Genomic DNA, 21,976 nt, shown 5'->3' with positions numbered 1-21,976 from the left:
TCATAACAGTCAGTGAAGAGACACATTGTCTAATGGTTAGGAGCAGTCACTGAGGGCCACATTTAAACATCCATAGAATTTACTAATCTTTTTGTCCTTGACCTCCAAAAGGATAATTCTTTTGCTCAGGGGAGATTGAGCCATGTCATCAGAATTCACTTAGTCCAGGACAGAGAAACATTTCTATGATATGGAAGGAGATGCCCATGGAAGAAATAAAGCTGCTTAGGCTGTATGTATAAAGATTTTTGTGTGAGACTGTCAGATTAATCGGGAGATACAGTTAACCACTGAGAAGTATAGGAAGACAGGAATATCACCTGAAGAGTCTGCAGTACGAAATGCAGACAGAACACATTGGGAAGTACAGTAGAACCTGACTCATTTGTATCTGGGTGGTTCACAGCCTGGGTGGTGCAGCAGGTCCCCAGATTCAGGATGAGTGATTCCACTGTTTGCCACAGATTTTACTTCAAAGGATGCTGGTCCTCCAGTCAGCTGGAGCACGGCAGCAGTTCTGTGCAGCTGACTGGAGAAACAGCACTCTTCAAAATAAAGGGCACAGCAAAGAAGTGGAGCACCACAGTGGCCCAGCACAGCTGGCTATATCACAAACCCACATCTTTGCAGGGAGGCAAAGAACCTAACCGTGTGAAGTATCTGCACTCACTGTATGAAGGTGAAAGTATAGTATGCCTGTGCCCAGGTTCATCACTTATTGTTAATCAGTATTTCTTTTTTCTTTTTCTTTATTGTTAGGTATCTGGAATGTTGTTTTGCATGTTCTGATGAATAAATACTGATGAATACCTGTTTTTATTTTTCAGTAGAATCACTCCTTATTTCAAATGAAAAATGATTGAGATTCTTGCCTCCTATTGATGAAAACGTACAATTCAAATCATTAAGTTAGAATACTCAAAATGTGCTTGTTAAAATCTGTTACTGTCCCAGGGTGTCAGATTGCCTTTTATCCTTGTGACATACTTTATACTTCAGCCTACATTATTTGTTCTGACTAAGCAAAGGCACACCTTGTTGTTAAAGAGGAATTAACAACAACTGGATTAATACTACCTTAAACCAAAATTACAGAGGAGTAGGTAAAATTCTTAGAATTCTAGTCAATCAGAGTGTATAAAATATATCTTTTATTCAATTCTTTTATCATCAAATATATTAAAAGCCTAGATTCAGGATCTGGTCATTCAGGGTTCCCTGCAGTACTCTGTTTTAGGAGCACAAACTATTGGAAGGGGGTTATGACATGGCGATTGGAGAGAAGAATCTTGCCATCAGAATAAATACAAAGGGTTATGTACGCTACAGGCATCTTTGCATACAAGTACATGTGCATAGCGGGGTTATATGCAGTGATTGTGTTTTGTATCTGCACTTGTTTATGGGTTCAGCATTTATGGTCATGTTTGAATATTTGACCATAGCTACAATAGCTGCTATTTCTGAGTTTCCACAACAATAGAAGAGCAGGAAAGCATCACTCTGTGTTCTAATAAATTAAGAGTAATTTTTAAGATTAAAAGACATTGAAACCATATCTCTATCCTCCATAGAGATAGAAGTCCACTTAATAGCCCTCCTGGTGAACTATAGCAATATTAGAGAAAGATGCTTAATGAAAAATTAAATTATAGGCTGAGTTTTATTTCTTTTCAGTGAAAACTACCTGCAGTTCAAAGGTAACGCTCCACCTCCACGTCTGGCCTCAGTTCTGGCTTTCATTCTTGAAGTATTCCTAAGAACCAAGAACATTGAAGTATGTGACATTGAATTGCTGCTCCCTGCTGTGTTGAAATGCTTAGTATTTGTTAATGAACCGCAAGGTGAGTGGCTTAATTAACTTTGAATGTATTCATGTAAACATGTTATAATTTTTACCTACTAAACATATTTTATCCAAGTGAGTAGGGTAGGTTTGTTAGTTACAGCTATTGGATGAGACACATTGGCAGAAACCTGCCTTGCTGTTGGCCATTCTAGATCTGATCTCTGTCTTCAAGATATCAGAGAACTTGGGAATTCTCCAGAGACATTGTGTTTGGCTTCTCTACTTTAGTGACATTCTTTGCCCAGTGAAAGGCTCCACATTGCCAGGCTCCTGAAGAGCCCTTCCATTCTTCTTTCTTATTCTTTTATTTTTCACCCTCACTGAGGTCAAAGGATGGTTTGCTCTGGCTTTGAGACTGTGGAGGTCTGAAGAGCTCTACCATGTGTTCATCCCCAGATTTTTGTATTTCATTAAACATGGTGTAAAGTGGCACGTTGATTTCTGAAGAAGTTACTGAGAATACTTTTTTAATGTTAACACAGAACTGTTCTAGGTTTGCTTGTGCCTGCAGTCTTCTTTTAGATGACTAATAAAAACAAAGAACTCAATTAACCCCACCCTTGTGCAAGTTAGTGTATGGGGGAGAATGTGACTTCCACTTCTGTGCCAGTGGCAGCATTTCACAAGGTGGGGATTCGCCTTTGCCTTTGCCTTCTCCTGGGGATTTTGTTTAGTGAAGTAATTTTTAATTGTGGTCTGTAGCAGTTTCAAGGACAAAGTATGCACAAGGGATGCACTTGCATTGACACATTCCCAGTTAAAGCATCTTCCTACAGCTAAAACCAGCTAACTGAACTAATCAGCTGGAGCAGGAATGGTGCATTTCTGTACTCCCATAACTGTTTGTTGGCTGTCTGTCTGCCAAGGCAGAGTTTCTGTACCCGGGGTTCTGCAGAAGCCAGCATAAATCCCAGGGTTAAATGCAGTTCTAAATTTATAAAAGACTCTGTGTATAGAGAGTTATTCCACATAAATTGTCATAGAAGTAACTGAATCTATTTAGTTCTTTAAAAAGAAGAGGAGGAAGAAAGAATAGATAGAAAAGTATTATTGAAAGGATGAGGCAGTTCATATTTATACCTTAGTGCAGTATGTAATCCCCAGAATGTTTTTCTTTCATTCAAAGTAAAAATGGATTAAAGAATAAACCAAATCTAAACTTAAATATACAGGTCTATTTTCATTGAATACCTAGATTTAAAAGGGATGTTACTTAAAATCCATGGATTTTAAGAGTAACAGTAGGGAGATAAGAATTTCATTGAATGTATCTGTGCTTTACTGTACTTTATAGCGAAACAATCACCACTACAGTTGTTTTACTTAAACAAAGTACTTTACATGATTTTTTTTTAATTAAAAGAGAGTAATCATTATAGGAGCTACTCTCCAGATGGTCAGTTCAAGAGCTCTTGAGGTTTTTTTTTCTCTTACAGTTAAAAAATTATCTACAGAAATTCTGCAGTACATAGTAGAAGGCTGCCAAATGAGGTCAGGAGGAGAGCCTGCCACCCAGCTGACTTCGGTGTTTAGGTAACCAGAAAATATGCCAACTGGCAATGTAATCAGTGCAAAGTGTTTGATAGCAAACAGGTTTTTATTTTTTGTAATAAGTAATTATCCCTTACATAATGCTTTGTCCTTATTTATAGTACTTAAATTAGTGCATTCTTGGCACTGATTTAAAATGCTGGTTAGCCAAAAAAATGACAGGGAAAAAAGTACAAAAACAAATGTGTATATTTTCTTGTAGATTAGGGCTTTTCTTTGAAGCATAAGCAGCTGAGAGGTGCTTTGCAGTCTTAATGGAGAACTCCCCAGAAGATGGTGAAGCATGTCAGATACTAAACAGGCTAGTGCATATGCCTAATTTCAGGTGCGCATACCTAAATTCAAATATACATCCAAGTGTGTTTGCTTTTATATTTTTAGAATTGAAATTCCCAATTTGCAATATGCAAATATTTCTTAATGAAAATTGCTTACTTACACCCTTCTCTAAATTTTTTTGGATCCTATTCCCCCCCAATATAGAGCAAGCAAACACTGCATGTTTCCTAGATCTAAAGACATTTTACAGATGTAAGTGTTGACCCTGTGTTGTATAGGGAACAGATGCACAAAGCCCAATTGTAATCAGTGGGCCTCTGTCAGCTCTCACACGGTATGCCCTGACATTCCTCAGTGTGGCCAGTTAGGGAACATTTCATCTCTGATTTAGCATAATCTGCTTCCAATTCAGATTCTGCCTGCAGCTTTAAATGCTTGAGAAACTCTTGTAGTTTGGATATATTTGCAGTCAGTTGTGTGTCCAATTTAAGACAATGGTGAAGTTTTATAAGAAAATTGTTATTTCTGCACTCTTGACTCTGTGGGACTTGTCTGTTATACATTTAAGCCCACACCTGCAAGCTCCTGCATGCGAGCAGACACCTATTACAGGGCAGAGTGCAATGAAAGAGGAAGCCCATATGAAGCAGCTTGGAGATTCAGAGGGTATACAGTTTCACTGGTAAAAGTTTGTGCATGAGTCTTTAGTGTTAGGCTTTGTGTCCTATGAAAACTGTGAAGTCAAATTGCTGCTTCTGATTTCATTGTTTTGAGAATTGTCTTTTTGCGTGCTTTCTGCAGCTAGTTGTGAATTTGCACTAAATGCCCCTGTTTCTCCTTCAGGCAGTTTATTCAGGACTACACCACAGTATATGATCATCAGGTTTTCAGCATCCTAGAAACAGTGGCTATTTTGGATCAGATGCTAGTTATCAGCCTGATTCCCACAATCACTCAGTCTCTGAAGGATTCAGAGCATAAACAAGGGCTTGGCAGAAACACTGCACAGAGGTATGTTTTGTATATATTATCATTGCTTATTGTCCGCAAACAATAGAGGTTTATCTCTTGGTAGAAGGCAACTTTACACTTTAGCACAGATTTCATGTAAGAGGTGTAGGTATGCTCAGCTACCTTCTATTCAACATTTAGCAAAATAAAAAGCAAGTGCTTCGTAATTGTGAAATACTTCCTCAGATATTTTGGTATCAGGGTTGCATGTGTGTACACATGTACATACTTTATGAAGAGCCTATGTGCCTATAACAGCATTAATTATCACATATATTTTTGCAATTACATTTCAGAGCTCCAATCTTGGACCAACTTTGGATTAGACTATGTTCTGTACAAACAGCAAATAAAAATTTAGTCCCCACTCCAAAGAGTTTACAGTCTATGCCTGTGTTCAGTTAGGTTGTGCTGTAAGTCTGTATTTTAGGGCATTTTAAAAAAATTACATAGTAAAATTATATAGTAGATATCTAATCTAGGAGGAAACTTTTGGCAAAATTTAAATACATTGATTAATTTTAAGGATTTTTAAGCACAGTTTGAAAGAAAATCATGCTTGGGCCATGTTAAAAAAACAAACAGCAACAACAAGATAATTGCTGATCCTTTAACTTTGTTAGTCATTTCTGTTTTTAAAAGTCTGTACTGACTTTTACATAATATAATCATAAAACATCAAATTAAAATTGAAGCTATATCAAAACATAATCTCTCAGAACCAAAAGTTTATTGGTATGTAATATATCTCAGGGGAGCATGAGAGAAATAAAGGTCAAGAAATTAGTCTTCTTCAGTAGGCAGAGGAATATCAAATGTATCTTAAGGAAGATGCTTACTTATTTACAGGACTACAAACTGGAGAGGGCTATTTTCCATAAATGTTTAACTCGTTTTACTATGAAAAGTCAAGATCCAGTAGTCTTAAGCTTTGATAAATATTGCAACTCAGATATTTTTATGCACAGCTAAGGATGTGGACACATGATACATTTGCTGCATAGTGAAACAACATTACTATATAGTGCACATATAATGGATACTTGATACACAAAGCTACTGTATAGTGTGGCCCCAGTCACTTAAGATGGCTGTAGGAGGGTGGGCAGCCATTTAAATTGTAAAAATGGCACTAGCCAGTTCAGTATTAAAGACACTACTTTAAACTGATTTAAGTGTGCCTGCTAATTCGTACAGGAATGGGAAGCTTTCAACTTTGCACACCTCATTGATGTACCTACAGTGTTACTCAGAGCCAGCCCTCAGCCTTTCTTCAGCTGTTTGCACCTCATTAAACCTGGTTAGGTTGTTACTCACTGCATACAGCCTTGGGTATGACAAGACCTACTCAGTTTTGGAGCTGCTAATAACACTTCAGGGACAGCAGTGAAGGTGGGCTAGAAGGATTAACCTGCCAGCTATGTGTGTCAGATCATTTTTCTCACTGCCAAATGAGCCTGCTCTATGCAGCTTGTACTGTAAATCTCTTGTATCCAGTGTAGTTACCCTTCAAAAATATGTGGTAACCTTACTGAGCAGTATCCCTGCAAGGTGGATCAGGTTGTGTGTTTGTTCCTTTAGTGAATTTTATCTTGGTCACTTCCTCAGTGCTAACCAATTCCCCTGCCACCAACTGGCTGTATCAGGGGTAGACAATCCCCAGCACAGGTGCTGGAGCATAGCACTTGAAGGCATTTTGCTTGGCATGTGCATCTCGGGCCAGATGTCAAGGAAAGGGCACTCTGCCCAAAAACATTGCTGACCTTTGGGCTATGATCTGTAATAATGCTTACTGTGAGTGGCAATCTTAGGACAGTTGGTTATGGGCCTGCTCCTCCTCATTGCTTTGCAGAAAATGTACTCACAATTTGGGGTAAATTGTTCCGTAGTACTGGCAACCCCCGCTTAGGCTCTTAACGCTCAGTTTTTCAGGAACCAATTAAGCAAAACCAAAAGTATTTGAAGACCCAAGATGGCAACCACAGTTGTTTTTAATGGCCCAAGACAGTGATCACAACCCTTATAACAAAACTCACTGAGCGCTAGGTATCAATTTAAAATGAGTGTTATAGCGAAATAGTGTTAAGCGAAACAGTGTTAAGCGGGGGTTGCCTGTAATCATATCATGTGTGCACCCCTATGAATACCCTAATGCAAGGGTTTTCAATCTTTTTGGACCAATGTATCCTCGGCGGCCAGATGTGGGGGGCGGCACGTGGCCATGCAGAGTGCTGGCAGCTACCGGATGCAAGCTGCCCCCGCCCTCCACATCCAGCTGGGCAGGTGACACCTGTGCAGCAGAGTGGGATGGTGCATAGCGGTGCTCCGTCCCCGCCCGCCTGCGCATACCCCCTAGGGCCTTCTCAAGTACCCCCGGAGGTACACGTACCCCCAGTTGACAATCCCTGCCCTAATGGATTAATAATACTTTTCTATAAAAAGCTGTGTGTTCCTTTCATTCCTTTGATACACATCTGACAGAGTATGCCACAAAAGCCCTGCCTAACTGCTTAGGCATCTGGACAGTTGTAAGCACCCAAGATTTCTCCTGTAAAGTAATTTAGGGACTGGAAGATTTGCAGCAGTACATGTCCAGAGCATCTCAATGCCCACCTCCTGCAGAGATGTGTGGGATTCCCCAATTATGCATTCATCTGCCTATGTCCTCTCAAGAGCCCAGTCTGGCAGGTGTGCTCAGACCACTCCTAATGTGCACCTGCTGCACTAAGATGAGCACAAAGCACAACAGCCACAGACACTTTTATCCAAAAATACGATGGTTCACCTTTTGCATAACTGCCTGGTGCTAGAGCACATACCCAGTTTAATTCCCTCTTCAGGCTAAGAAGATTCAAAGCTACGTTTTCTCCTTCTCTGAAGAGTGCCCAAACCTCCAGGCTTACAGGCAAGGCTGGGTCAGGACAACACTCCCCCCTCCCCTGTCAACTGGGCCACTCTATAGGCAAGAATGCATTATTCCAAAGGGGTCACTGAGTGAGAGGTAGCTGCATCTCACATCTGGGTGAGGCTGGGTTCCTGTCCCTGCTTGTTGGCGACAAAGCCATGAAATCTTACTAATTGGTGATAATGACAACATCTGATGTTATAGTTTATCAGAGATACATAAGAATGTTTCAGGAAAGCTATATAACCTATCTGCAGAACTCAAATGACCAATGAGGCTAATAATTTGTGCAGATGAATACAGTGAAATATTAAATGCGTCTGTTGTTTATATAAATGTTAAGACTGATAATGCAGTAATGATAGTGGCAAGGCCTTTTACCTTCTCTCCAGGCTCCTTGTAGCCTTCTTCGAAGCAGGCTCTGTCAGCCTTTGGAGCACTGCATATAGATATTCCAGACAAAATGTAAATCAGTGGTAACATGCTGAGCTTAGTATATTATTCTGTTCCAGGCCTCGGTTAGGCAAGTAAATGTACAATTAAAAAAATAAAAGTTACCTTAGGAAAGTTTACTTAGCAAATGGACTTCTGAGTACTCCTGGCATACTTCTATGTTGTTCACTCCCCATTTGCCTTTTAACCAAACTTTGTAAAAATTCATAGCATACAAAGCGGTTGCGTAAATACTAAAAGAACTAGTTCATTTGGTTTTACATTACATTATGTAAATAGTCTGTTTGGGGATGATGTGCTTTTATCCGTAAGGTCTGTGAGATTGTTTAACTAACCTGCTATCTGCTTTTGTTTCTTAACAGAAAAGCCTATAAAAGACTCTTATCTCACCTCACAGCGGCTGGACAAAATGAGATACTAAAACTGGAAAATGAGACAAGTTAGCAATGTGGTGGTGATATAGCTCTTTCCCCATGAATGTTTGCACACTGTCCCCGCCTGGAATAATCCTACATTGTACACAATCCAAGTTCTTTATCTTTGCAAGTGGAATCTATTCACCTATTTAATCTTTTTCAAAGTTATAAGCTGCTCTTCCAATAACTTACATAGCATTTAACTATTATCACAGATGGGAAGATGAACTCCCAAATATTTTGTCTTTCAACTGATATGTAAATTCATTAAATACTAGAAACATCCATATTAAATAGATAAGAGTCTTCTGTGACCTATTTGGTGCATTTTCAAATGCACCTGGCACCAATCTAATTAAGATTCATTGAGTTTTGTACTTCTCACAATGCGTTTTTGAAACTCCCTACTAACTGTGTTCTATAGAAAATGTTAACATCCAGTTTTCTATTGGAAAACTTGTTTTTGCAGACCAAAAGAAAGCATGTTGTGTAGAAATGTGTAGAACTCTGGGGAGGGGTCAGACTGTAGGCTTTTATACCCAGCAGTCGGTGTATGATATTCATACAAAGACATTCTGTGGCAGTATGCCGAGCTCAGTGAGTGCAGCACATTCCCCAGGAGCTGGGTCAGGGTCAGGTCAATGTGTTAGAGCTATCTTATGTTAACAGAAGGGCTTGTATGTATAGAATGGAGACAGGTGTCGTAACCTTGCTCCTGTATTGAAAATGTTCAGGTCTTGCAAATTCCAACCTAAAAACCTCCTCTCTGCTGGGTGGGGAGGTTGTGCAGAAAGCAAGTTTCAGGTTCTTGAATAATAAGAAGCTCCCCGACCCTGACTGAATAGTAATTTCCCTGGATTTAAAATAACAAACTGAAAAATCTTGTAACCTCCTCCTCCCCCCCCCCCCCCCAAAAAAAAATGTACTAGGATTGTAAGGTTTCTTGATGTGTGAACCTCATTCTCTGCAGTTTAATTTAAAATGAGTGTAATGGGAAGATGGAACTTATTTCAAGATCTTAATCACCATGTAAGCCTAAACTGTTAAAATGTGTGCACCAAGCAAGTTAGGCTTCTCAAATATTTTGGCGTCTTTGGTTATCTCTTGGACTTTTCTCTAGTGAAATCTACTTTTTCCCCTCCAAGTGCCTTTAAAACTTTATTTAAGGTGCTGTTCAATTTTTCACTTGACTGAATAACCCAGATTTTTAAGACTTCTTTCTGGACTGTGAACATGGTAAGTGTGCACCTCCTGGCAACATCAGTGAACCACATACCTACTTTTAAAGTTATTCAAACTCTTAACTTTACAGAATTAATGGGAAGGAAAGGCTACTTTTGTGTCTAACAGCTTCAGCTCCAGAAACGTCCCTAAAATCTGATTCAGAGCAGCCTCTATTTCGTTACAGTAATCTTATCAAGTAGAAACACATAATCTTTTCCCCTAAATCAGCTATCGTTACTTCAGATAATGCAGTAACTAAAAGCCTCTTTAGGCTACTTAATAGTGTAGAACATGGAGGTTCTTTTCATTACGAAAGTGACTTATTGAACCTGCATTGTAGCTTCTTGTAAGCTTCTGCACCTGGGAGGAGTTTTATTCATCTCAAGAGGATTTGCCTCCAAAAAGCGTTTTTAAAAAAGAAAAAAAACCTCCAAGTGAGATTAATAGAGATGCCTTCGAAATTTGAGTCTTAGCACACAGTAGATAACAGAACAGATGTCTGACTGTAGTATCACTTCCTGAAAGTAAAGCCTTTGACTTTTAAAGAACAGATAGAGAAGATATTGTAACAAATTGTTTAATGATGTGTTTAGTGGGGTTTTAAAGGCATATTTAATACTGGCTGCAGTACCTAGAAGTTTTTAAAACCGCAACGAAGCTTTATACAAATGTAACACGGCTCTTAGTGCATGAGAAGCTAATTTAAACACTTTGGAAATGATCATTCTTCTCCATCAAAAAGTTAAAACAAACAGAAATAAAGCATTTTGCATTATCACAGTCAACCACTTGCAAATGGGCAGTCTGGTTTGGTTTAATAATTTGGTATAGGCAGGTGCAGATGTGACTGAGTTTTGACAATATGAATGACAAGGCTTATAGAGTAGTATGCAGGGTCAGGATATTCCACCAAAATATTTCAATAGCAAAAAGCCTGCTGAACAGCTTGACAGCTGTGAATCACTTGCACATAGAGCTATGAGCAACAGAGATCCCAAACAAGCTAGACAGTACATGGAAGAGGGGTTTATGGGAACTCTCTGCAGTTACCCTCACAGTCCCCTTGATTGTGGGCCAGCCTGGCCTATGTGTTTGGTGAATCAACTGAGCTATAACTCTGAGTGGGAGCAATGGACCACATCTGTCATACTTACCTACCAGCCCTGGTGTCCTGGCTTTAATGAACTGAAGATCCTTGTTAGTGCTTTACCTTAAAAACTTCTAGGGCTGGCCCCTTAGGTGTCACAGCAGTGAGTAAGACAATTTTTAACCTAGCCCGCCTCTGAAATACTTGAGTGAGGAACGTGGGTTCCCCACATAGTGCATGGGGAAAGCTAGGTGCCTAAGAATGAGATCCATAAAACCGTAAGCATGGAGCTAGCCAATGATGAAAAGAGGAATGAAGCGTAAGTCTTTAGTGATTGGATTCCCAGGATGAGGGAAACCTAGTTTCAATTCCTGCCCCAGCCTGAGGGAATTCAAACTCACATCTTCCACCACCCAAAAAGTGTCTTAACCACAGGACTACAGATATTCTGATGTGATGTTCACTCCAACATATCTAACTGCTTGATAATTTGGTCCTTTTCCTGCGAAGTGAGACATGGGTCCAAGCCCTAGCTCCAAATTAGGCAGAATGGTGATTTTAAAAACAGGCTTCTCCTCTCCTAGATAAAGATGCCGTAACCATTGGGCTTTGCAATAGACTTCACCCCACCCTGCCCCAAAATGTCTCATTCCTCTCTGTCGTGTGAGGTTCAATCTGGTGGGTGTTCTCTGAAAACCTGAGTGGTTGTGCCTGGAGCTAGCAACAGAAACTTAAGTTACTTGATGGTAACTGAAGAGGATCTCATTGATGCCTAAACATTGAAATGAGGCTTTTAGGTGGCAGTTAGACACCCATTATCACTTGGTAAAGCTAGGCTGTAATCCTCAATGCCACCTTTGTTTTTTTTACCATGGTTTACCCCTTTACAGTCCTCTTGTGGAACCACACTTCCCCATTAACAGCAGTGCAAATCCAAAGTGTATAAGGGAGAGAAAAGTTCTCTGGATTGCATGTTATACTGCTCAAGTAATTTTCCCTCAGGGGTTGAACCTTTATATCATTTGTAACTTATTTCCATAATCAAGAAGAAGAAAATCCTGAGAGTCAGATTGTAGCCAAGGTTACTGGTGGAATTCAGAAGGATTTTTGTAATGTACTTCTAAACTTTGTCCAGCTCACTTTATGAGAGCAGTAGTGACAACTAAGACATTTATGATATAATTGACCACCACCTGCACAGAGATGATTGTAATCACATCTGCCATATTTCATTGGAATTTTGACAAAATATTAAATCTCTGCTTAAAAGTTATCAGGACTACTGCAGTGGCTCATTAAAAGTTTTCACCATTCCTTTTTCCTTGGGAGAGGGGAGGAGAGCTAGAAAATTGGCAGAAGTGCTGCTGTCAGTATTACAAAGGCCTCATGTACACATTTTTCTATTTTAACGTCTGCTATGGTACAGTTAGTATAGTTCTGGACTCTGTGTTCGGCTTGTTTTCTCTCTGAAATGCATAACATTGATAACTTTAAAAAGGTCACAACATTCAGAATATGAATCACCTCTCTCTATCATGACTGTGCTATAGAACGTGAATCCTAGGCAACACAAGGAAAAGTAGAATTTTATTTTATTTTGAAACCAAATAACTTACTTTAAAAGGGGAAAGAAAAGAGGGCTGTTCAACTCTCGTCAAAAAATTGTAAATATGTCAATTTGTTATTGAGAGCAGGAGTAATGTATTTTAAATATATGCCTCACTTCCATTTTCATGGAAAAGAAATCAAGGTGAGAAGGGGGCATTTCATAACATAAAGTTAATGAGAGCTCATTAGATAGAAAAATGTACCCTTTTATGCTAGCATGAAGAAACAGACACATGCAGAAGAATAAGGCTTTGCACAGGATTTGTAATTATACCAAACTTGAGCTACCAACAACATGCGTGACTTTTTTATGGTCATTTATGAAAACTTCCATAACTGTCCATCTAAATGGGACTTTTCGCTCAGGAAATAGATAATAGATATTACTGCAGTTCTTCCCCCACCTCTCTCCCTCTTCTGTAACCTCTAAAAAAAATTTCAGTTTAGTCTATAATTTATTATTTTAATAGTTATCTCTGTTTTTTAAAATGGGTGTAATCAGTCTGTCTGGTATCAATAGTTAAAAAAAAAATAAAAAATTGAAAATGAAAAATCCAGAGCTGGGTCAATATGTCATAGCAGAACTGAAAAATTATTTTAGAAGAGATGGAAACATGTGGCTAGGAGATGACATTTGTCATAAATGTCTTAGACCCAGGAAAAATAAGGGATGGAATTGTTCTGTTGCATGAGTAAAAAACAACTTTTATCCAAGGCCGTGATCCTGTACGCTGATCTGAAGTCTTTGCCTGCCCAGAGCTCTCATAAAACAAGTTTTAGGGCTGGCACTTAATAACTATATTTGTTAGATTGTCATAACGATATATCCAACATATTCTTCCCACAGACAGTGCTTGGAAAAGAACAACCTTTTATATCTCTACAGAATGACACTAGATTATTTATCCTTATATCAAATTAATACCTCATATTTGCCGATTGCAAATTGATTTCCGTCTCATCCACTTCAGTGGAGAGTTTAACATGAAATCATCATCTTGGTCCTGGCTTTCATATTGAATTCTAGGTATCATGAAAACCTTTCACAGGAAGTCCTGTAAATTAAACTTGCACGTTGTTGGTTTGTTCCAGTTGCTATTATTCGTACAAATGTCTCTTAAAGATGCATAGCATTATTTTATTAGAAAATGAAAAGACATTTCCTTAAATTCATTAAAGAATTACAGAAGGCAGAATACATAATCTTGTTATGATGAAACTTCCATTTTCTGCAATTGGTGGGATGTCGCTATATATTGCTTTACATGAGCAAAGCTCCTGCAGAAGAACTTTGTATTTTCATTTCTTCATGTATTATAATGTATTTTACAAAACCCCAGAAGTAGTTTTAATCTGTTGGGTTCTTATATCACAAACTATTGTAGCTTTGATCATCTTATTGAAAATGTCATTGTATATTGACATAATTTCTGCTCCTCTCATAAAAAATGTTTTATTTAGAAACAGAGTTACTGTCCCTGAAACAAAATTGTTTAAGCCATTTACGTAATCTGCGTTCCAGAGTTCTTGCAAGGTCTTCCTCCCTGCAAACTCTTACTGCAGATGAAGTGTTTTAACCTTCCCTTAATTTATTCTACACTCTAATTTCCAGTAAACAGATGCCGCCTCTTTTCGCGCTTGTTTCCACATTTTCCACATGCTGCCTGTGTTAATTCTGCATGTCTGAATATTCAATTATCTATCTCTTCCTGATTCTGCAACTGATGTACTAAATGGAGGGGCTCGGGGTGGGGGGAGGATACTTAAAGCCTAAATAAAAAGAAATGGAATTATATTCTTGATTGTTTTTGTCTTGAATCTGGGCAACCTAGTAAGTCATAAATAAACTACCAGAAACTAGATGGACAGCTGAATGTTTCCTAAATATACAGTAATTGTATTGATGGGACTGTTTTTTTTACCCCTCACTTTGTCATGAAGTCTGAATATGCCTTTGGCCAGTATTTGGATGTGAAATGCTCCAAGGTAAATTGATGATGCTGCTGAAAGTGGTGTTCATGTGATGCTTTCTCCTGTGTCGTCATTGAACATTTTTAGTGCAATGCCAGAGAGCTGTTGGAGGTGCTGCCTTTTGAATAAGACACCTAAGATGGTAGAATTTCAGCATGTTGATGTGTGACACCTTTAGTACATATCGACTTCTACTGCAGGGATTATTTATGTGCCTTGAAGCTTTTGGGGGCAGGGGAAGGGGAAGGAGAAGAGGGGGGAACCTGTACAGATGCTCTTTTGGCAGCCAGGGTTAAAACCTAGCAGAAGTACAGGGAGGGTCTGGTTCACTCCAGGGTTTGTGTTGGTAGAAGTTGGGCCAGAGCAACCAAGAGTGCAGAATTCACCAGGCTGGAGATGGGCTGTACAAGGCTCTCACCAGCCCCAGAAAAGGGTGGGTTTGCCAGGAAGCTGATTCAGTTATTTCTGGTAACTGGGTAGCCTCTGCTTGCAGGGCTCCTATAGGAACAGCTCCTGGTTAAAGCTGCCACCTGCTTATCTCCAGGAGTGAATCTTTCCTGAAGTGCAGAAGACCTGCCGTTGCAAGGAAAAGACATGTCCATGCCCCCAAGTTAAAATCATTATCTCCCTCCTTACCTAGAAACATCTAAGTGATCATCTCACCTGTCCCTAAGAACTCTTCCATGTTTAAGTCAAAGTCCACATCTCTCGGAGTAAGGTGTAGTAGGCTTGTAGGTCCTCTAAATTAAGCTACTATAAAGGCACAAGTTGGGAGGTACAGAGGGTAAGGGCCTGACATGAAAGACTTCTCAGTGATTGCTGGAGTCGGATGACTAAGAGCCAGCACAAAATCTTGACACTAATGGGAGCATATGTGTTATCCTGAGGCTCCCTGGCTATGGAACCCTTAACTAATTTAATGCAATTGCACAGCTGTTTAAAACTGCTATTCACTAGTACAGACAATTGGTGATAACAACCAGAACAGTAAAAGTGTCTAAAGGGCACAGCAAACATGATAAATAACCTTTTCTTGCCATACGCTCCTATTTTTCAGTCCTTGAACTAAATGGCACATGCTATTTTGCATAAGGAAGCTAACTCCATTCCCAGGTCTAGAACAGAGGCCTTGCTTGCAGCCTGCTGGCTTTGGGAAGCATCCTGTTAGATTAATGGTCAACCCCCCTTTGCCTCCAAAGGAAACTTTAATGACTTCACAACTCTGGCTACACAGCCATATGGGAGACTGTCAAGAATGGAGTGAGAGTCCAAGGAATGAAACCTCCATTGCCATGCTGAAGCGTAGAAAATCTCTTTGGGGCTTTTGTCTGGGACCCCATAAAATAAGAAATTAACTCTCCCAACTTCTATGAAATGGGACAGTTCACAGTATTGTGCAGCACTGGGACAAAAACAGAAGGGTCGTGACTTATAAAATGTTTTATATATTTGTGATCCCTAAAAGATATTCAGAAATTCATGGGAATCACAAACAGTATCAAGGCTGAATCCAGTACCTTGAGTACAGAGATGGCTCTGGAGTCAGAGTAGATTTTCAGGAATGCTAATTGTGAATGGAGAAATGCTGCTGCATTCTGATTTCCAGGAGGCAAATGCAAAGCAAGACAAGATTTTCCAGCTGCCAGACGCATGTCCTATGCACTTGGGGGGAAAATCCCTGGATCAAATTATCTTTGTGAAAGAGTCAATTTGAGACAAGAAAGAGGAAAATTGTCAGTGCTCAAATAATCATACTTGCTGAAGAGTATGCAACTGTGTTCCTCTGTCCTGTCTAACTTCATGCTGTCAAGGATAGTCATCAAAATTCATTATAGAACAAAATCTGTGTAGTTAAATTATTGAAAAATATTACATGTTCTAAGTACAGCTCTTAAGCAGAAGATTCTGACAGTGAGAAATCATAAAAGAAAATCCCACTATTTACTATATCTATAGTGTATTTGACCTAGTAACATCTCTCATTGGACTAAGGGCAAAGTGTTTTCTTTCCAGAATGTACTGGCTTGCTCTATTATATATTTCTGCACCTTGAACTGCCATAAATATTAATAGGAATTCCATGGTCTGAGATCTGCTCAGATATCATGATGCTGAGTGACAATTAACAAAATAAGTCAGAGGAATTCACTGTGGCTGTAAATCATCAATAGCTAGCAAGAGGTTTAACAATGTTCTTTGTTTATATTTACAAACACCAATGTTATAATTTATATAGAAATTAATAGTGAATAGGACAAAAGGGGTTTACTGTAGCCAGACAATAGGTTTGGAGTTGTACTGTGAATTGTACATATGGCTAGAGTATTGCACAGAGACATACTATATAAATTGAAAGAATAAATAAATAAATATTGACTTTGTTGTACACCTGTTTAGCCTCTGGAGGCTAGTGATTTGTGGGACCATATGTTGGGCAAAATGAGACTGTCTATTGATAATTGTAAATGTAGTGACCCTTTTCAAACTGGGTATTAAAAATATTAAGTAAACGGCACATTTTAATTATATAGTAAATAGGTTATTCTCCACCATGAAAAGTAAAAGACGGCATCTGTCAGGAAGAATTGGTTGTATGATGCATGATAACATTTATTTAATAGTAGACCTTGGTGAATGACATACAGAATGATCTTTCTTTCATTTCTTGGACAAACTGATTAAGAAAAGATTTATACAATGATAGCCATTGAAACCGCAGTCCCGCTTTCTTTATGGTAAGAGCAAACAGTCTTTTTATACATGTTTTTAATATATCCTTTTTTTTGCTTAAATGAGCTTCACAGTATCTATAAATTTCAACAAAAGTTGTGTAAATGAAAAACTGTAGCAATGAGGTTTGGAACTGAAGGTCAATTAATTTGTTATCCTTTTTGCCATAGGTATTAAGTTGCATAATTAGCATAGTATTATATCGTCCTTGTCAACGTTAACACTATATTGTAATGTCTTTGAAAAGTGCCGCTGGTAAACCACTGAAAGCTCAGCCTCCAAAGAACAACACCCCAGGTAGGTTGTTGAGGGCACTCACCTCAAAATGCCTGTCAAAGTTGTATGAAGAACTTAGAACAAGTTGTTGCCCAGTAAAAAATTGCCAGTCATATATTGGCATAAACGTATACGCTCCTAACACATGGAAAAGGGAAGCAGCTGTGTAGACTGATTTCTGTGGGGCCATTTTTGACAAAAATACTTATTTTGCCTACCATTAGCTGACTTTAAGACAAATGTGTAAAAGACAAAGAAGCAGCTTAAACTGAATAATTCTCTTGCTTGATCAAAAAGTACTGTTTTCCCCCCTTCTCCTCTTATGAACTTTGTATTCCTTTCCTCATATAGTGCCAATCCTGTGGTGAGGCACTTGCAAAGTTTGGAGGTTGGGGCATGTGAAGTAAGGAGCTGGAAGGAAGCATGCAGCTATCCCGTTGGAAGCAAAAGGAAGTGTAGGCCCATAGAATACTTCTTCTTTTCCTTCCTTGCTAACATCCAGCACCTGGAGGGATCAAAATGCAAAAAATATTGAAAAGTTCACAGAAAAAAAACTGAAACAGATTTGCTGGCCTATCCTGTACACCTTCATTATTCTGCCCAACGGAAAGGCAGTTTCACCTCAGTGTTAAATTATATGGATCAAGTGGTTTATACCCTCCATTTCCCCCCAAGCTTATCTTCGCTCACACTTAATAGCAAAGAGTGACATTTGATCACACTCCCTAGCTGCACAATGTGCAGCCATGCAAGTACAGAACTCTGTGTAGGGAAGCTAAACTATTACCATGAAGTATGAATCATTTGTCAAATGAGAGGTACTGAGAGGAGCAAAAGGACTCTATAAAAATTTGGAAAGGCTGAATGAATGACTTAAGAGTAAAAGAAGACATAGAAAGAAAAGTGTATTTCTTCAGAAAGAGAAAGCAGCATGCTGAATTTGAAAATAAAAGGGCTAGTCATATTGGCTAAAGCTAGGCATGATGCCAACCGCTGACAGCGGATGTAGGCAACACATATAGTTCTGCCAAAGCACTTGTTATATTTCTTTTACCTCTAATCCTGAGCTTGCCCTGGGCTGGCTGCCAGTTCTGGGGAGGCTTTTGTGATGTGGACAAATGTCCACTTGAAAGCAGGATCCCAAACTTATTCTCACTTGCCACCAAAATAATATTAGAACCCAAAGCACCCATAGATCATCCAGAGTGTGCGAGTGCATTCACTAACTCGATCTAGCACTGTTTAGCATTGCATCTCATGCACTGTATTCCAGTCAGTGTTCCTATTCAATCTAGCTTGGGCAATTTTTTTCTAGTAAGATTCTCAGATGTGGCACTGAATGAATCACTAAAATAAAATATTACACTAAACACAAAAAGCCTTTGCTCATTAAAAAAAATAAAAATCTGTTTTATCTTGCAAGATTTATAAATCCCTGCTACTTAGTGCTCATGATCTGAGTGTCATCTAGATGTTTAGTGATTTCTGCTACTCCCTTCCCCCTTCCTCAATGTGTTTCATTAGTGTCCTAGGGATAGAAAGTGCCTATGGGATGGGTGGGATGGTTTGGGGAACTACGCCAAGGATTCAAATAAGTGTCTGAGGAATCTATTTTAATTGTTGCATTGCCTAAGGTCCTGGCACTCATTTTATTTCTGGCACGATCAGTGTGTTAATTGTGCCATAAATAGCAGCATGCCACATGTTCATTGAATTTATGGTGCCATAAAATGGCAAATCAGCCACAAACATACTACTCAAAATATATGAAACAGCTTTGTGGCTGGTTTATGTGGCTCCATAAACTGAACATACAGCATGCCCTGTCACTGGGACCTGAACAGCCCCAAGTCTGAAACCTAGCCGGGGGCTGCCCTTGTCTCGATGCTGATAATCAGCTAATTGCCTGCATCAGAATATGGGCTTCCTGTGACCCAGCACCTTAAAGAGTCTTGCCCTCCAGCCCCTGATCTTTAAGGTGCCAGGTCCCATTTAAAGAGGTGCCCAGCATGAGCATCTGGGGACAAGCGAGCTTCCCTATGTCCTGCTGCTTGTGTCAGGCACATTTTTAAACTAGTGTGTGCAGCAGGAGATGGTGAGCTCCCCCAACCACAGCTGTATCATGGGATACACCAGAAGGCTCTTCCAATGTTGGGCTTACAGTGCCCAGGGAACTGAAAAAAACAAAGCAGACATTCAGCTGGGACTTTCACTTGCACATGTGCTTTTTAAGGGACCCACATTGAGTGCAACATTAAGCTCCCTAAGGTTGGGCTCAGGCACCCTGGACCTGTAGAAGTGGACATGATGCTCAGAGCCTCAGCTTCATGCCCGATTTATTTATTTATTTTTTTTAATGTTCCCAAGTGCCCATGGAAGTGGCACCCAGGGAGTCAGGAGCTCCTGGCTCCCCCCAGCTGCCGCTTCCATGTGTGCAGGGCATGCAGTCAGGGAGCAGGAGCTTCATGCTTCCCAGCTGTAGGTGCCCCTGTCATACTGGCAGCTGCCTGTCCCATCATTGGGATCTGAGGTGATTTTTATGCCTCATTCCCAGGATTACACAACCTGCTGTGCACGTCTGGGAGAGTGGGTTCAGTGACTTGGGGAACGGGCCATACAGTTCCTCACACCCCAACTGCATGGCTGCATAAGCATTAGGCTCCTAGCTTTGGCAGGCAATTCAGACAGCCCATGTACGCTTCTCAGATAATCTCAGATTCAGTTGATCGAGGGCTTTTAGGGATACCTGGGTGCTCTACAGAGAATGGTGAGTGGTTAATATCAAAGGGCTGGCCAGACAGCCTAGAGGTGCCTAAAAGTAGCCAATAACCATGCTAAATATGGCCCTAAGCCTGAACTTCCAGCTTGGTCTCAGGCTCTTAAGCATGTGATTCTTGTCTGCTGGGCATCTGTTGTCTTGCAACTTTTGATACTTAACCTCACATCTAAGGACTGTAGCCTGGTGGTGTCTGCCAAAGCACGTGCAAAGGAAGTGGCAGCCTTACCTGCTCAGTCTCTCAGCTGCAGCAGGAGGATTAGAGGGCACTCACCCAGGCTACCCCATAGCCTGACTTTGCTGGGAGATGCAAATTTAAATTCCCTTAAGGAAGGCCCTGAACCCTGGTCTCCTACTTGCTGAGTGGTTTCTAAGAGGAAAAGTGGCCACGCTGGAGGGGAGGGACAGAATCCAGCTAGATCTAGAGAGGTTCCAGAGGTGGGCGGATGAGACTAGGATGAGATTCAATGCAGAGGAGTACAAGGTGCTGCATCTAGGGAGAAGGAACCAGTAACACACCTATAGGCTGAGGAACACCCTTCTTGTCAACACAGCGGCAGAAAGGGATCTTGGAATCATTGTTGACTCCAGGATGAACATGAGCTGCCAATGCGAGGAAGCAGTCAGTAAGGCTAACTGCACCTTGTTGTGCATCTAGGGATGCATCACAAACAGGTCCAGGGAGGTGATCCTTCCCCTCTATGCGACATTGGTCAGGCTGCAGTTGGAGTACTGAGTCCAGTTCTGGGTGCCGCACTTCAAGAGGGATGTGACTAGCATTGAGAGGGTCCAGAGGAGGGCCACTCACATGGCCAGGCCCTACAAAGAGACTAAAGCGCCTGAATCTATTCAGCCTCCATAAGAGAAGACTGAGAGGGCATCTGATGGCCGTCTATAAACTCACCAGGGGGGATCAGCGGAAAATAGGTGAGGCTCTGTTCCCCCAGTCACAACCTGGGATAAAAAGGAATAACAGCCAAAAATTGATTGAGAGCAGGTTCAGGCTTGATATCAGGAGGCATTACTTTACAGTTAGGTCTGCCAGGCTCTAGAATGGGCTCCCAAGGGAGGTGGTGGTCTCTCCTATATTGGGGGTCTTCAAGAGGAGGTTGGATAGATATCTGGCTGGGGTACTATGATCCCAGCACTCGTTCCTGCCCAGGGCAGGGGGTCGGACAGGTCCCTTCTGACCCTAGAAACTACGAAACTAAAGGCAGGTGCCTTTTCAGGGGCTTAGGCAAACTTGAGGTGCCTCCCAGTTGCAATCTGAATTGCAGTGAAGCCTAGGCAGGGGTTAAGTGCAGAACCCTTAGTATATAGGCTCCAAAATGGAAGCACATACTGAATTAAGTGCTTACTGAGCTTTGTGGCTGCATGCAAAGCCAATTAGGTATGTAAGGGCCAGTCTCAATCCTGGCTTAAATCCCAAAATCCTTGCCTAGGAGCTAGCAAAAGTTTTGTTGCTGAACTTCTGCTGAGACGCACAGGGGGAGGGGGGTGTGTGTGTGTGTGTGTGTGTGTGTGTGTGTGTGTGTGTGTGTGTTTGTAAAAGCTAATTCTTGAAACTACCTAGGTTGATCTCAAGGAGAAGGATGTGATGTAGGCAGAAACAAACAAGAAGCAAACATCTGTCTTCAAGAGACTCTTGACTAAGAACTTTAAAGGGGGTTGTTTGTTATTTATCTTAAATAAAATTCATGGAAACAATTAAAATGAACGCTATTCCTCTAGAATCATTTTTGTTCCGCACTGTAATTTTTTGAGATAATAAAGGACAAAAATAAACACTTTTCATCAGTTTAATTTACAAGACAAAGGTGTCTGTAAAGTCCACGCAACT

General features: G+C 40.2%; 2 protein-coding genes across 5 annotated transcripts in view; one reads left to right on the top strand and one right to left on the bottom strand.

Annotated features, from left to right (window-relative positions):
• Nucleotides 1–14,178, top strand: part of MMS22L (MMS22 like, DNA repair protein) — a 166,885-nt gene extending 152,707 nt beyond the window's left edge. Inside the window, exons 22-25 of one of the 2 annotated variants that reach the window (XM_014611080.3) lie at nt 1,678–1,844; nt 3,286–3,382; nt 4,523–4,690; nt 8,411–14,178. In XM_014611080.3, coding sequence (XP_014466566.1) covers nt 1,678–1,844; nt 3,286–3,382; nt 4,523–4,690; nt 8,411–8,492 — 514 coding nt within the window. In that variant the 3' untranslated portion in view covers nt 8,493–14,178. Of the gene's footprint in view, nt 1–1,677; nt 1,845–3,285; nt 3,383–4,522; nt 4,691–8,410 lie in introns of those variants that run through there. The other variant, XM_019486393.2, reaches the window with a different exon arrangement.
• A 2,761-nt stretch (nt 14,179–16,939) lies between these two features.
• The window catches only part of KLHL32 (kelch like family member 32), a 251,103-nt gene continuing 246,066 nt past the window's right edge, over nt 16,940–21,976 (bottom strand). For all 3 annotated transcript variants that reach the window (XM_019486394.2, XM_006270483.4, XM_059732181.1), the window contains one exon: nt 16,940–17,865. In XM_019486394.2, coding sequence (XP_019341939.2) covers nt 17,704–17,865 — 162 coding nt within the window. In that variant the 3' untranslated portion in view covers nt 16,940–17,703. The remainder of the gene's footprint in view (nt 17,866–21,976) is intronic.

The sequence above is a fragment of the Alligator mississippiensis genome, chromosome 1, assembly GCF_030867095.1.
Source record: "Alligator mississippiensis isolate rAllMis1 chromosome 1, rAllMis1, whole genome shotgun sequence".
Classification (NCBI taxonomy): Eukaryota; Metazoa; Chordata; order Crocodylia; family Alligatoridae; genus Alligator; species Alligator mississippiensis.
The sequence above is the reverse complement of the archived record's forward strand: the minus strand, read 5'-3'. Positions and strand labels throughout refer to the sequence as shown.